The 17,856-nt window shown below is 33.6% G+C and overlaps 1 protein-coding gene across 2 annotated transcripts in view; it reads left to right on the top strand.

Annotated features, from left to right (window-relative positions):
* The window catches only part of LOC130897368 (ribosomal protein S6 kinase alpha-5-like), a 183,608-nt gene that overhangs the window by 49,677 nt on the left and 116,075 nt on the right, over positions 1-17,856 (top strand). For both annotated transcript variants that reach the window (XM_057806194.1, XM_057806193.1), the window contains exon 2: positions 10,716-10,784. In XM_057806194.1, the coding sequence (XP_057662177.1) occupies positions 10,716-10,784 (69 nt within the window). The remainder of the gene's footprint in view (positions 1-10,715; positions 10,785-17,856) is intronic.

The following is a 17,856-nucleotide window of genomic DNA, read 5'->3' as shown; positions in this document are numbered from 1 at the left end:
TAACTCGCGCACTTTCAGTCGATGATCATTCAGTGCCGCTTTATGGATTTTTTTCAACATTTCTGGAGTTGTCATCTCATTAGGTCGACCGATGCGATCCTGGTCTTCGCAGGTTTAAACTCCTTTTTCCATGTTTACAAATTCACCGAAAACATTCACTATTGATATATGCAAAACAAATACTAAACCACGTGGCGTCTTCAAACTTGAAACATATGCTGTATAGATTGTATACTTTCTAATACAGTGATATTTTTCAAGCAACTGCCTCTAGGTCATGCCAGGTAATTCTGAAACCATCCTCGTACATACGAAAACCCAACCAAAAAATATCAATTTTTCGATTTTTTATGGCAAAAGTAGAACGGACCCTACTACCAAAAGAGGTTAAGTTAGATTTTTTTATTCAAATTGTTATAACAGCGGAAAAGGCTCAACTATTCGTGCAAGCTGCGTCGCAAGTTTGAGTATAATTTGAAAATCCAGGAATGTGATTAGAAGTCGATATATTTTCAAATAGGGACTTAATAACCCGGCTCCAAAAAAGTGGATTCGATTTTCCAAACTTCTCCGGATTAGTACTCCAACGATTCTCTTAACTATTCATTACATTTGTCACCAAAATATACTTTGACAATCATTGAAACCGAATGTCATATTCTATTTGTTGTAATAAGTGATTAAGTTTAAGGTTAGGAAAAAATCACCATCACAGTGTGCTACTAAGCTCTAATTTTTTAATTAATCATCTGAATTAATTCGATTAGATTCTTCTTGTAACCATATTTGTCCAATTGTGATCATAATCGATTATTATGGCAATATTATGGTAGATATTTTTAAAATCTCACTATGTAAAGCAAATAAATAATAACATAGAGCTTGCCTTGATAGTAAATAGCCTCGAAACTTATTATTGTACCTACGTTGTAGAAAGTACCATAAAATGCGATATGGTTTTTAGTGACATTGTTAAATCAATCTCTAGCCCCCAATCAAATCCCTTTTTGTTCAGACGGAACATAAATATTATACCCAAAACCATATAATTCTTTACACATAAAGTAACTGAAGATTTATTTTAGCCACTGTGTAAAGAATTTATGACACTCGGATCGGAATACGTTTTTAGAAATATATGAAAAGTAATAATAAAGTAATCGAATTTAAATTTATATTTGCTATGCGTTGTTAAAAAAAGTAAAAAAAGATTAGAAATTGTTAACAATTTGAAAATGATACAGAATTAAATTTAAAATCAAAATAATTAGGGCGCGTGAAATTTAGAAAACGTCACGTCCATTTTTTTCCATTTTCTCATTTCATAAAAAACTTCTCTTTTCGTTTTTTAATATTTTGATCCGCGATGAATGTCACAGACACGTGTCGTGCGAAGCTCTGCGGTATATTCAGTTTATCTCTAAATGGTTGTCAGACTTCGAACACGCAAACTTCAGTTTTCAAATGAAAATAAAAGTTGGTTACACTAAACTAGCCATTAAGGACTCGATCTTCCGCTTAAGAAATGAATTCCCAAATGCCGTATTTTGATAATGAACATTTTCTATTTCGTAGATTAGCAAAATATAAACTATTTTTGAGACGCCCAGTATAATAATAGAAAATATATTTGGGAAATTGAATACTTTTCAAAAATTTTTAATGTTATTTTAACAGATATTCAGTTTGAGATCTAGCAAGTATTTTGGAAATGAAGTAACACTGCTGATGAAATATTCTCATAGACGAAAAGCGCCATTAAAAAACTAAAACCTCTAATTGGAAAGGTTTAATGTCCTTCGAAACAACTTTCTCTGTATTTTCAATATTAAATGAGAATAAGTGCACCACCAAGTCCGCCAACGCTCATAAGTCTGGCAACGCTGTCGAAAAAACGAAGCATATTCGTGCTTCAGACAGTTGTGTCTGTGTCATGAAAACACGTGTTCGTCGAGTAGAATGAATAACCCTTACAAGTTTCACGCTTCAAAAAATCTGCGTAGGAACGCGGATAACGAAATTATGTTTACCGAATTTCAACAAAAATATCCGAAATTGCCGTTACCAAATCGTTCAACAGTCTGGAAGACGTACCAGAAATTCCTAAAAACGGGCTCTGTTGCCGACGCCCCATGTTCTGTACGACTGATATCTGTAACAACTAACGAAAATATGGAAATAGTAGCGCTGGCGTCTTTTGATCAGCCTAAACAATCTGCAGTGCGGTCATCGGGAAAACTTCTGATTGTTTTTTACGACGAATACTGCAACGCATGGACTATAGAGTTCGATCCCTGATTAGATTTTGGCGAATGGTACCTCGGATGCCGTCAAGGTGATCGGCAATTCCAGCATTTCATTTTGTACTGAGCTGAACCAACCCTCATGCTGAACGATAACGGTTAATCAGCGTGTACTGTAACGACCAGAATCCTCACGTCTTCATTGAAGAAGAATTAAACTTGCCTGGGGGTGTTTGTGTGGGAAGGTATCCATGCGGGAGGTCATGTGGGTTCATTCTTTTTCGATAATCGCATGACGAGTCAAAGTTATTTGGAAATGCTTTCGTGGGTAAATGGACAACGATCCAACACTTACGAACATCCGTCATTTCATGCAGAATGGAGTTTTGCCGCTTTACTGTGTGCGGGAGAACCTTAAGGTTTAATGTTGAGAATGTGTATAGACGAGGATTTGTTCAGTGATCTGACACCCTGTGGTTTCTTCCTGTGGAACCGCGTTTTTGCAAGAGGACCACACGCCCTTCGCGACCTCGGAACTGCAATTGAAAAAGAATTTGAAGCTCTTCGCGGACAGTTCGATATATTTCACTGGACCTGCCTCTCCGTTTTTTTTGAGTGGAGTATAAAACAACAAAAAATGGATTTATATTTGAATATTAAGTCTCACACTTATTTATTTATTTACTTAACGTAATAATAGGATATGAAATAATATTACTGATGTCTACTAAAGTCATCAAACATTCAGTTTGCCCACAAATCATAAAAATACCGCGTGTTTGAGTTAATTCGCCTAGAACTAAGACAAATGGCGTGTGTCAAAAATTTAAAATATTTCACAGATTGACACAACGGTAAAATTAAACAGATGCCTTTTGGTGTATTAATGCATAGGCGTGAACCCAAAAATTCATCAAATTTATAGAGTTCTGTGGAAGAAACTGGTTCGTCTAATAGTGAAGAGGTATTTATAAATAAAAGATACGCAACTATATTCGATTAGTCAATTAGAACTAAATAACTCGAAGATTTGACAAAAAAAACTGAAATATTAGGTTCAAAAACAAAACAAACATTCAAAAACTGGAGTTAATATTAGAATTATCGAAATGGTCATATTTCTTTAGCTACAATAATAATGATATATGAATGTCATCATTATTTTATCTAAATACATCAAATGAGCGGAATTTCATAACGGGTCAAGTTGAAGTTTGAAGGCAACATGTAAGATATGGCGCTCACTTGAACGAAACTTATGTTAGGGTCTTGTAAGTTTGTAAATGTTCGGAGGACCATCAAAGTATGAAATGCATCATATATTAGTGCCTTGAATGTGGTAACTATTCCATGGACAACCAAATCAAGAAATACTTGTTTTCCAAGTGTTTAATTATAATTAACAATGTTTCAATTAGAATTAACAAAAGCCGCTTAGAATGTCAAAAATGTCAATTGTCACTAGTCACGTCACATCTAAAACAAATACTGGATATATGTGAGAACATTTTCAAGTGGCATGTCTGCGTAGATTTAAAGGTGGGTGCGTTAAGAACAGTGTAAAAAAACTGACCTTTAATAGTATCCGGTTTTGTGCTTGATCTGAAGAACGTAGAGTAAAAATCATTAGTACCATCTGACAAAAACATTTTAATTCCGTCACATCAAATTTGTTTTGGAGTTTTGTAAAAGTCCCCAAAGACGTACCTGGCTTTTTGTTTTTTGAAACAAAATGTTCTATGCTAAGTAAGACGAAAATTTAAGTAGGCATCTCTATCGGTGCTTACTACATATGGAAAATAGCTGAAGATCCTGATTTTTAATCGAGCCTCAGTCATATTGGAAATCTCAGAAATTACAAACTACCGGATTTCAATAAAAAAGTTGATCGACTTCTGGATGCATGTCACAAACTAGGATGCAATATGCAATTTACCATAACTTGGGTTCAGTAAATGATGAACATGTTGAAAGGTTTCATTAAGAAACTGTAGAGTAGGAGAAGCGTTGTTAGGGCAGATGGGAGCGAGCTAAGCTTGCAGACTACTGCTAGAGTCTCCAAAGGGATACTGCCACTACTGAGTATAAGAGAAAAACTATTCGTTCTAACAAAAAAAATATTTGTTAATGTAGAATGAAAAATTTATGTCACTACTTTGAGGAATTTCAAGTAAAATCAATAAATATGTTTCCCTACTAACCTTGACATGAAATAACGTGACGAATAGTTATGTATTGTGTACCTAATAGAAATGGAAAAAAAATGTTCCTCAAATCTCCACCTATTGTTCTCCAAAAAATCAATCATGATCACTCCATGGCAATCCCAAAAAACTGAAGCAAGAACTTTTCCAGCAGATTTTTGGACACGAACACTTCTCAGGTCTTGGAGAACCAGAGTGCCGCCATTCCATTGAATGTTGCTTTGTTTATGGATCTTAGAAATGTACCCAAATCTCATCTATAGTAACAATTCGGTTTAAGGAGTCTACATCGTTTTCAAATCGAGCACAGATTGAACGCGATGCTTCTACCCTTGCACGCTTTTGGTCAACATTCAAACATTTGGGGATCTATTTTGCAGCAATTTTTCTCATGTCCAAATTGACGTGAACTCTATGATGAACGCGTTCGTATGAAATATTCAGTGCTTCAGATATCCGTTTTAGTCCAATTCGACGGTCTGATAAAATCATGTCATGAACTGCATAGATATTTTCGGGGAGTGACACATAAACTGGCCTTCCTCATCGTTCATCATCTTCAATGGAAAATTTACCTCGTTTGCAGCTTATAGTCCAATTTTTCACGTTAGCAAATGAAGGACATTGATCACCAAGGATATTAAGCATATTTTCGTAATTCTGCTTACCTCTTAACCCTTTTAAATACAGGTAGTTGATGATGGCTCGATACTCAATTTTTCGATTTTCACAATTTCGGTGGACATCTTTTTTCTTTTAATTTATTGCGTAACTCTGGTTTACTTTTTTGACGTGAAACTTTACACTGACACTTCTACTAAGTTATTGTTCGTTGCTATGGTAACGCAATATTTTGTTTATGCGTGGAACTGGTCTAGGCTAACTAGATATCAATACATCCTCGTATGTAGGGAAACGACAACATTCATAAGAAAGTATGTTTAAAAAAAAAATTGTAATGTTCTTAAGATTGCCACTTCATATATATTCAGATGAAGTGTCGCTCTAACCTAATATTCTCTTGAATTGCGCTGTGTGTGTATGTGTCGGTAATGCCTTTATTGCAAAAGTAAATATTGACTGACACAATAAGAACACAATAGATTTATGTTGTTTTTACGATCGTTGTTAACTGTGCCTTCGTTTTGAAATGGAGACTAGTTATCGTCTTATCTGCATTGTTTACTTCTTAGTTTTACGTAATAAAGTATAAATAACCAATTAACAAGTTAATTTTTCATTCTTGATTATTTCTAAAGTGGCTCGGAAATCAGGTAATGATTTATATATCTGTTCAAAGTTTGTTACCTTTTTTATTTAGACAATGGAAAGTTATTTGTTGTCGTTATTAAATTGGTATATTTAACAATGTGCTTGCTGTTCAATGAATTATAAATTTGTATACAAGGATCTATAAAAAATGCATTTTTTAAGCAAGCAGCAGTTACTTACGTTGCTTCTATTTAAACAAGTATGTGTCTCATTTGCTAAAACAAGCCGTTCCGATTTGTTGGTCTGATACAATAACTGCTTTAATGAGATCTTGTTTGCGTTGTTTGAAACACATACCTTGTGCCAAATAATTTCAAGAAATGTTAAAATCTATTAAATTAATGAAGAAGAACGGTTAATAAGTCTCTTAAAAACAGATAAACCGGAAAAATTCTTGTAAGGGACCGTGCAAAGCATGTATATAGATTTGAAAGTAAAACGAGTGGATGCCAACGAAGCTTTTGACTGAAGAACAAAAACAACATTTTTCACGCAGAATATAATTCCAATGCAAAAATTGTTACTGGAGATGAAAGTTTGTGACCCTGATACAACAATTCATATTTTTAAGTGTAAAACCTTGCCCTAAAAAGATCCGTTAATCAAACTCACACCTCAAGGTCATGACCATTGCTTTCTTTGAATTTTATTAGGAGATATTAGAACGTTTTTAGAAATGATAATCTGGCGAAAGTCTTGTTTCTGTTCCATCTTACTTACAATACAAGAATGGTCCCAGAAGTACCTGATTTGACTTGAAGATGGCGGTAGTTGCTTGAAAAATAACTGCTGTATTAGATAGTTTACAATCTCTACGTTAGAATTGTCAGTTACCGAGTGGCGGTTATGTTTTGTCTGATGGGAAACGTTTCACGTTTTTATGACACAAAGTAAATTCAATAGACTATATCTTACACTGAGACAGATATAATTGGGTTTAAATATGCAGGACCCCATTTGGTGCTACGACCTTAATCCGGCACTGCTAGTAGTATTTCTTTTATATCACTCATCTAAGGAACATAGTTCTTTTGCTGATTCAACTCAAATTCTCAATTTGATTTTGGGTTCCTATAATTCAGTATGAATTTTTTTTCTTAGCAATTATTATGATAATGTTAGAGATTATAATATTCTTTTATTTGTGCATATATTCGTCATTAAAGCACGTTCCAAAAAACCAATTATATCTATGAATTTTGGAATATAAATCTTATTTTCTTACAACGATATTAAATAAATATAATAATGACGAAACGTCCTTCAACTTGTCGAAGTTTATTTCAGTTCAAAATTCGTCCATCTACCCTGGTGAACGTACCCATTGTGCCGTTATTCTCCATCCCTTTTGTCCCGATATTCTGCGTTCAAAACTCTCGAAAGGTATTTGGCCCGTCTGTGTCCTTGCCCTTTACGAAAAAAAAAATTGGCAGCAAAAAACGCAGACGTCTGACAGGCTCTTGATAAATTGGGAAAAATTAGGCAGTCGCGATACGTCAACGGCTTAAAAAATTTTTTGCTGAAATATTGGGGGTGGTCCATGATACGAAAATACAATTAAAAAAAACTCTCAGAACCAGTCTAGACGAAAATGAGAGATTGTTCTTAATATTTAACTGTGAAGATGCTACTTATACGTAATAATTGTTTGAATATACACTCAACTTCATAATTGAAGATTTTATCCACACTTATGAAGCGTATAAAGTGCCACTTCATCCACTAGTACAATAATGAAAATTGTTTATTATATTATATTATAGATATTGATACAAGTTCCATTATAGTAATTGTGGTCTGTCGTATGTTATTCTTTTGAAAACTATGAAGAAATCACTAACAATAAAAACATATCGTTGTCTTAAGTTTCTAAACCAAGTAACTCCGTATTGTTTTCTTATATCAACATTTTGATGCCATTAGATAGATAATTTCTGAACGCATCTAACTCTTAAAGACTGAAAAAATTAAATAGAAAACCTCGCAACTCCAGACCTCCATTTTGTTTGAGGCTAACCTCAATCCGTATTAATTTACTTGCACTGTTTTTCTTCAATTATTTTAGTTAAGAAATATATAAATAATCAGAAAATCAAGGACGTTACTACATAACAAAATAAAATACACTTTTGATAAATTACAAATAGAATATTTCTAATGATAACGCCGCAATTAACGGTAAGTCCACAGAAAGTTTTCCCAGTATTTTTACATGGATAAATTACGTAATTTACACGTTAAAATTTGTTATTGGAGTAGTCAATGGTACGAAAACAAAAAATTTTTGTTCATTTCGTATTTATAAATCCTTTGATGACTTGGAAGCAGATCTATAACCGGAGATATCTGGCAATTGAAGCCATCCCAATTTAGACTTTTTAAAAGAAGTGGAATTAATCAACTGTAAATACTGGGTTCTTCAGTATCGCAGCAAGAAAGGAGGACATAATAGATCCTTTGGGTCGCAGTGTATACAAAACCCCAAATCTATATATACACATATAATTGCCTCCAATAAAAATACATCAAAACGTGGAAGAGTTACATTCTTGGTGCAGTATCGAGACAAAGGCCAAGACTGGATCTTGCAAAATCCAGACCAAGACAACTTATTACACTGCAAGACCATTATCACATAATATTTAAGACTAAGTCTAACCTGGTCTTGGTCTTGTATTTTGTGTATCTTCGGTTGCTCGAGTGGCAGTAGTAACAATAATTGTATTTAAATTTGATATTTTTTTTGTGGAAATTTTGAATAATCAGCTGATATGTTGAGTCTTGAATTTGTTTTTACCAAAGAAGAATATCTACTTTTAAATATACATAAATATTAAATAAAAGGTTTTTTTAATTTGTTGTCCTTCTCCCAAGAAATCATGGAAGTATAGTTTTTACAAAATTATTAATAATAAAATAATTCAATAAACATTAAATCCTTGACGTAAATGACTTTGAAATTTTTTTACAGATTACTGATCTACTTTTTTCTGTAAACTCATTTATCGTTATTTTGATTAAAATAATTGCAATATTGGCTGAAACAGTAAACATTTAATCCTTGTCTGACTTCAAATTTATTAATTGAAGGAATAGAACAAAAATATTTATTCATCTTCAATCAAATTGTTGAATTTCTGAAACTAATACAAAACTGATGTATATTGATATAAATTTTTTTTGCATCAACCACGAAAGATTTGAGATTTAAAACATTCGATGATTACAATCTAGATTTTATTACTTAGTTTGCAATCTCTCAGATAGCTCGTAAGTATCTTTGGGTGTTCTTTTTCAGTGAATATGGTAATTGATTCGTTTTTCGTTCCTTCTTACATTTCAAACAATCAATTAAGAGGAGTTTGATTAATTTCAGTTTTAATAGTATTTTTGACACTCGAGCACACATCTAATTATATATAACAATTTAATTACAAAGATATCTTTTGAGGTGACTAGAGAATTAAAATTTCAAATTATGTGGTTGTTACTATTTTGTAGTGATAAACTAAACTCCCTGTTTGGGAATCGCCGTTTGAACTAATGTTCGTGAGTAAAACCAACGATCTCCGACCTATCTACCTCGCTCCCTTTCTGCAGTACAGTTTAATACAAGAGATTCACCATCTTACAAAGCAGTATCAACTACTGCCATCAAAGTAGAGCCTCTCTTCACGTGCTTAATTTTCGAGATAAACGATTGAAAAAAATTCTTTAATATTTTCTGATTTTGATAGGAGGATCGATAAATCTAAGGCACCATTATACTAGGATGCTAGCATTCGGGTCGCTGGCATCTGGGAGGTTAGCGGGGCATTAAATCAAATGGGAGCGATTAGACTAGGGATGCCAGTATCGGATGCTAAAACAGCCACCCGGAGGCTCAATTTTGTACATCCTGAAATGCGAGCAGCCGGTCGCTTTTTGCAAATTCGGCGCATTATACTAGGCTGCTAGCATCCGAGCAGGCGCTCTATTTGACATATGCGCGCGCACGCAGTTTGATCAGAGTTATGACGACTAGTTTCTCTTCGGGTGAAATTGGTCTGAGGAATCTTGTATCTTGTTTAGAGATGTCGCTTTGGATGTAGCCTAGAAGCTCTTTGAAAGAAGTAAGTGACATTCTAAAGTAATTGAAAAATCTTGTTTCACTATTGCACAGTCCATCAAACAATGTAAAATACAGGCTTTTAACACGACGGACAGTTAAAAAAGGATCCACACTAAACTTCCTTTTTGCACGACGACCGGCAAAAAATTAAAATAAAATAGCAGTCCGGAATGCTAGCATCCCAACACAAACTCGACTCAAAGTGAGATGCTAGCATCCTAGTATAATGGTAGGCTAGTGATTTCATCATCTAACAGTGTCTTTTACTAGAGACCCTTATCAATATCCCTGTTCAACCTACTGGTTTTCAATTTATTGATTTTAAATAAGCCTTGCTCTTTTTGACAAAATGGCTTTGTAGAAAATTTTATGGAAATTACCTCTTTTTCTAATACCAGTATGATAAACAAAAGTTTTGGCCGCTATTTCACAAGTGCGGATTCTAGTAATTCTGTACAAGACTCAGCAAGCATATACCACGCATCTTTTAGATCCTTTTAGATTCTTTTCAACAAATTTGTATGACACATTTCTAAAACAAAATGATTTATAATAAACATCCACAACCGAAAGTAATCAGGAGTTTATGACGGACAGATATCAGTAATACATTGAAAATACTTATGGTACTACATTTCTGATCTTCAACATTCCTGATCTGTAACTTTGTCTGTCAAAATTTATAGAATCTCTAGCTTAAGTACATAGTATTCCGTGAGAACTGATAAATGATAGTGAACTTTTCAATATTGTAATGCTGATTAAATTTTGAAAGAATGGTAAGGAAAATATGGAAGTATACCATGAGCATTATATTCTCTTCAATTTTATGTTGATTGCTTCTAATATTCACAATGTATTAACTTGATTTTTCTCTTTTTTCAGTTAACCTTTCTGGTATTGGAAGGGTTGATATGGCCCACTTTGATTTGCTCAAAGTTCTAGGTACTGGAGGTGAGTATACACAATGTTTTTTTTAATAATACTTTATTCTATTTCTGCCATGATTCACGTTTTGATCCGTGTTATTTTGAAAAAGATTTGGGAGTAGATGACGTGAAAATAATGCTGTAACTTGAAAAAAATGTCTCAGTTATACGCCTTTGAAATTGCGAATTCAGAACTTATATTTTCTAAATTATACATTCAAATATTGTGAATATAAAGTCCCCGAAACACCTTACCTATTTAACTAAAAAAAAATATTTCAATATTATTTTCGAAGCGCGCGTTTATGTGATTATATCTATTTAAGGATATCTATTCAAGGTGAGAAAACATGAATTTATAAAATATGTTTTAACAAAATTACCGACACGTGTGGGCATTTAGAATTGAATGTTCCATTCTGTGTGTATTTTCAGTATATTCGGCCTTGCAATATCTGATAATGAGATAAAGGTTACTTGCAATTTGCAATATAATGTAATCGAGGTAACCTTTAGATAAACACATTTTATAGTGCGTAAGTGTGTGCTTTGTATAGATAAAAAATCGAAAAATTTAATACTTCATTTGGAAAGTTGAAAAAGACAATATCAGTACTAAGAGGTAGACGAGGTATTTTTTGGCAAAAATTCTTGCACAATTAATGAGGGAAGAGGCTATGCGTTGACGTGGTGCAAGATTTGACGATTTCAGATCACAGAAAGAAATAAAAACGTGTGCCTTCAGCGGCACTAGAACTTTCCAGTCACTGTATTGTCGGCAGGTTTATATCATCACGAAATCATGTATTTAGAAATAACAATCAACTTTGTCTTCGGTTGCGACTTGCACGAGAATTTTCCCTGCACATTTCTACCCACTGTTGACTTTGTTTACGGGACTAGGGATCATCTAATCTCTAGTTATTTCCTGATTTATCCAATTCCTACCTTCCCTATGAATTCTGTATAACCAATCCTTGCAGATCGTTCTTTGCATTCGTTTTTGTTTGTGGGTGAAAACTGTCTTTGCTTAAACCCTCGTCACACAACGTACAAATGAGGCTCCGGTTAGATGTGATGTTACGACTGGTTACGGGATCATCTTCTATTTATTCACACACTCCGCTTTGCCTTTTTTTATCTACATTTGTCTTTATACATCAACAGAAATTTGCCATTAATTTCCGTGCGTTTTTTGCCAGATAACACTAAAAATTGAATAAAAACACGTTGCATGTAATTTGAGTCTTTGAGCTAGGGAGTAGTGTACGGAATTATGCAGTGTCAATGTCAAAGTCAATGAATTTTTGCTTGTGCTTATTTATTTTCCATTTTTTGAACTAAAAACATTTGGGCATATAATTTTATCTGGGATATATTTCTTTATAAATTGAATTTGACCTAAATAGATATAGAATAACAGATAATAAAATTGTGGGGGAGGAGAGAATGGCACCGACAGTTGAAATATATAATTAAATGGAATTTTATTGACTTCTTTAGACAACATAGCCCTTCTTCTGATACGGATGCTACCGAAATTACCGGATATAAAAATATAAATTGCTACGATGGTTTTGAAGGGAGTTTAAACGTAATGACGAAAACGAGGGACAAATTATTCGGGAATTTAAACTGACAAGAAAAGATGGTATAGAATCTTTATTTTCGAAAAAAGACGAATGATCCATTTATCCAATTTATATGCTTGCTTAATTAAAATATTTTCATAATTTGAATCATAATTACACACTATTTTACTGTGAATTCTGCGAATCCTGACGATTTAGAGCTTCTAGACCAGCCATTTTAAACTTTTAGGATGAGATAAATCGGTCGTCGGGTTTTTATATCGAAACCAAAAATAAAAACAAATGGTGTACTTTACTGTGAATAGTTAGGTCAGGGTACTAACATCAAAACTTTGCATTTTTAATATATTTCAATTTGACATTCTTCTATCTTTTGATTTTTGGGTATATACGAGATATTTTATGTAGTTTTGTTTGGGATTGGCTCTGATATAGTAAAAAGTTTCCTCTGCAGGGCTGAGATTGAGGTGATGGTTTCGTTATTGGAATTGTATTTTTAAATGAACAAGATATTGAATAAATTGTATGATCCAGAATGACAGGGACCCTTAGAAAGAATTCCAAAATCAAGAACGACAAAGAAAATTACAGAAACACGGCAAAAAGTATATCCAAAAAGAAATGGTATGAGGAGATACAAAGAGATCTAATCGAAAAAGGAGTTTGGGACTAGGAGACAAAATATTGAAAAGAATGTTGGAATTTATCAAGAAATTTTTCGACGTTTCACAGTAAGACAACGAAAAATCAAACGAGCTCCAATGCCATTAGGATGACAGAGTTATAAGAGATTATAACAAACAATGAGTTACGTGATTATATACTACTAAAATAAATTTATCGACATTTAATGAGATTGTCCATGTACACACATATAAATGGTACCAGACGATTAACCGTTTTTTTTTTTCGAGATTAGTTAAACATTTGATAATAATAAAAGATAACGGTACTCTGTTTTCATCGGCGATTATGGTTACATAAACGAATAGAATGAATTTTCAAGTTTCCTAATTTCTTCCTTCTGTTTCCAAGGTCGGTAAACGTTGATAGTGACTTAATAAATTAACGATAAGACTAAAAGTAAACAATAAACTCAATAAGGTTCTAATCTTTGTATATAACGAGTATGCGACTTAATCTTTCTACAAATGGGAATGTAAACTATTGATAAGCTCAATATAATTATAGAGAAATGTTGAGCTTTGTCCGTATCACCGGGTATAGTTTATTATTTAGCTAACAAACAATCATGAATAATTTCTACCTTCAAATAGAATTAAATAATTATACTGTTTCAACTTAACCAAAAATTAATGCTAAATTAATTTTAAAATATCTTAGAACATCGATTTTAAATTTTTAATTGTTCGAAATAATAATCTACGATACGGAGTAGTGACCTCAGAAATTAAATTAATTGCTATCCTCGCATTTCAATTTGCAGATTTTTTTATAAAGTAAAAAATAATAACCTAACCATTGGTTTCTGCATTTCCTTCCTGATTCCAATTTTTAAGTCATAAATATTGTCAAATTTGTCGCCATTTCAAGAAGTATGAAGCTTACATGACGTGCAACATACAACGCAATAAACAAAGCAACGCAGCAGTAGTACTAAGTACTAAGGACACTTACTACTATTGGAATTTTTCTAACCGTTAGTGAAATTCGTACTGAGCATACTGTTCACATAATCAACACTCATAATTTCGCTGTTTGACGCGCGTTTCGATAACCGAGTTGTCGTCTTCAGCGGCTGATGGTAAACAGTGTGTTCACTAAGGACGCTTGCAAAAAATATAGAATAGGGGAACGAAAAAAATAAAAACACTGCCATTCTGAAACGAATTACCATCAAGAGGGTAGAAGTGCGAGAATCCTTATCCTACCCCAATCAAATTATTGGTCATCGACGCGTACGACGTCAGGGGTCTGATTTTTTACCACTTTATTACACATAGCAGCTCAGTGACCGTACAATACTACAGGGACAGGACAGGTGCGACAAGTACGACGTGCCTACACGACACAGCCATACCTCATAAATCAAGTGTTTAAGGTAGCTACTGCGATGTTGTGGATGGGACGAATTGGGGCACTCACCGACATTTAGCTATGTGACTTTAATCTTATTGGCAATATCGAGGAACTACTACGTAGTAGGCGGTTTGCAACAAAATGCTAATGCTATGCAATACCAGGTAACCTATTGGGACGGCAAATGCTGATGCTGATCGTCTTAAGCGCCTCCCACACCGTTGGCAGTGTGTGCTGACCTGATGACAGTGCCAGGAGGGTAGTTTGGAAGTGTTTAGGCACTGGTTTGTCATGTCAAATTCATGTGTACTGTGTTGTCATTATTTTGTACCGAGAAAGCCCTACTATAATAACAAATTAGTGTATTTATTCCAATGCTACTCAGTGTCCACAAATTCAGTTAACACTTTGTCTTTTCATCTGTATTCTCCAACCCAACTTGTTTTTCTATGAAAAAAAAATAGCTACCATGACCTACGCCCCAACTCTCGTATGTGAAATTTTCACATCTCAATTGCCGTGATTTCAATTTTAAAAGCAAATCAGTTTCAGATCATCTAGCAGTATATAATTCTTGTTATAGCTCCACACTCTACCGTCGGATGAATATACATTAGCTCCACTCGAAGATCAATAGCGACAAATACGAATACAAAAAACGACTATTAATAAAATGCTTCTTGATTTATTATACTGTCCACCACAATACTAGCCCCGCAGAGAAAAAGTTTCCGTACATCAGGGCCATACCATAAACGAACCAACAACCTCATGATATTTATCCTACTTATTACGTCACTCAATAGCGTGTGATTGACACACAGATAACGCTGCCATTGTCAAATCCATATGACGGTTATCAAGTACCAACTTTCAAAAGCCATTGCTGAGCTTGTACAGTATTTTTGTACATCAAGAAGCAATGATAAATTGACAAAAAAAATTTTTTTCGAAATAATAAAGGAAGCTTCACTTAAATGGATGTCACTTTGTTCTGACTTATCGAAATGTCATGAAATTTTACAAAATTGGTACTTCATAAACGTCATATGGATTTGACAATGGCAGCGCCATCTGTGTGTCAGTCACGTATTGAGTGATGTTCTAAAATTAACATAGATTCAGTAGAGCTTTCGTTAGAAAAGAAAAAGTTTTTCTGTTTTTTATATTTTGATATTTTATGTCACGAAAAAGGCATTTTAATTTTAATAGTCAATGCTTAAGGTTTTTCGAAACTTTGACTCAAGTCATCTATACAACGCCAACACCTGTCACAAACAACACACAACACACTTTATACTGAACGAACTTGAGACGAAAAGAGAGTTTGAATGAATAAGAATGACCATCTGTTCGACCAGAATCTTTATATATGCGGGACAGGTGGTAACTGGAGAATAAGAGGTCAAAAATTATGAGAAGATTTTGTATTCGTGACTAAATTATTCTATCATGTAAAGTACTTGAACCAATCTCTTGTAAGATGAAATAATCGTTTAAAAAACAAATTGCCCCGGTTTGATATTTTTCTAATTACTACGCATTTACTCTAAATTATTATTATAATTGTTTGTAACAGTTTCCAAATTTCAAATTCACAATGTTTTGCTCCTCTGTAGAAGATAAGTGGCTTAAAATTGAGATTGAGACCATTTTCAATAACAAGAACCCAATCGTAATATGTCAAAAGTCCTCTGTGAAACCGGCTGCGATTTGACCAATCAGGAATCTACAGAATTGCCAACTTAAATTCAAATATTTGCGAACAGTTTCTTCGAATAACATTAAATTTGAAGCCCATGTTATTTATTACATCATTTCGCTATTATCCGCTGAATCAGTAGAAAAAATATAGTGTACAATTCTCATAGAATGCTAATTTCCCGCTCGTATGTTTTGCAGCGAACTTCATACTCTTGGTAAATGACAATCATTCATTGCTCGTTAAACAATATATTATTTTAAACGAACTGATCCAAGTTTTCTTTTTTATTTATTATTAATACAATGTTATCACATCATAACTCGAAAACAGGACTTGAAGCTCTCTAAATCTGCTATGATGATGTGGTTAATTTTTATCTGCTGTCAGTTTCTTTATCTAATTCTATCATTTTCTTTAAATTCCATTCCGGACTTTGTTCTAACTCGTCAATTTTTCTTCACCATATTGTTCTTTATTTATTTATAATTGAATTTTCTTTCTATTTTTTAAAATAGTTTTCTTATTTTGTTATTGTGTATCAAAGTGGGTTAATAAATCATATCCGTATAAACAACATACTGATTAGTAGTACTTTCCCGTATTTAATTTAATTATTGAGTATTCCTTCCAAAAGACCCCATATTGCGTCATATTATTTAATAGTCTACGTGAGTGACACTATCTGATTTGACGATTCTATTAATCAAAATATAAATCTATGAAGAAGTCAGCGACGGGCCTCCAGCTGGTAAACCGGCCACCAACCCATCGACCTTGGGATTCACAAACACCGCGAAACGACGCAAAAAGGAAAAAGTCGGTGAACTTGTCAGTGTACCGTTGATCGGAGGGCCGCCGACCCGAAAAAACGCTGCTGGCCCCTTGACGGTGCCCGGCATCATTTCCACCGGCTGATTGTAGAGTGTAACGTCCGACTCGCTTACAAACACTAGGAGGTCATAAAACTTGGTACTATTACTTCGCGATGCGGTACTATCCTTATTACTGTAATCTAAGACAAAAATTAACCACCTCACTTTAGATTTATAGCTCAGGAGCTCGTTTTATTTGAGAATGGAAAAACCGGTATTATTTATTATATATTGTAACTAAGTTGGCATTTCTGGAAACGTTGGTGATATTCACACTGTTTACACCAACACTCACAACTACACTGTCTGACGCGCGTTTCGATAACCAAGTTATCGTCTTCAGAGATTGAATGTAAACAAGGAGGTTTACCTTGTGTTATATTATGTTTGTCTTCAATTTATTTCCATTAAATAAATAGGACGTGTTTGAGACTAATAGAGGTATCTAAAAATTATATTTTTTTTGACACGATTAATATTAATTGTTAAGTAAATATTAATTACCTGACTTTTCGTCACATCAATGGTTTGTAACTAAAGAAAAACAGTTTGTTGATTTATGGCCTTTCATACCGTGTTTGGAACATAAAAAAATTGAGGAAATGGACGCAGGAAAGGCATAATCTAGAAGAATAAATTTTGTACTAAATCGTATCTGTCGAAGAATATTTCCAATTACGAATTTTTATAGACGATAATAATACACATCGATTTTTATGTAAAAGATTTGCTGTAAACTACTTATTTGTATTTATTTGTAACATATTCCGACACTGTTGTTATACATAAACAACTACAAAACTGTATCGTAATAAGTGGAACCTGTTCCGACTAAGGAAGACAGAATGACAACGATTTCTCCGTCCTCCGAGGTTCCAGCTCGGTTCT

The sequence above is a fragment of the Diorhabda carinulata genome, chromosome 8, assembly GCF_026250575.1.
Source record: "Diorhabda carinulata isolate Delta chromosome 8, icDioCari1.1, whole genome shotgun sequence".
Classification (NCBI taxonomy): Eukaryota; Metazoa; Arthropoda; class Insecta; order Coleoptera; family Chrysomelidae; genus Diorhabda; species Diorhabda carinulata.
The sequence above is the reverse complement of the archived record's forward strand: the minus strand, read 5'-3'. Positions and strand labels throughout refer to the sequence as shown.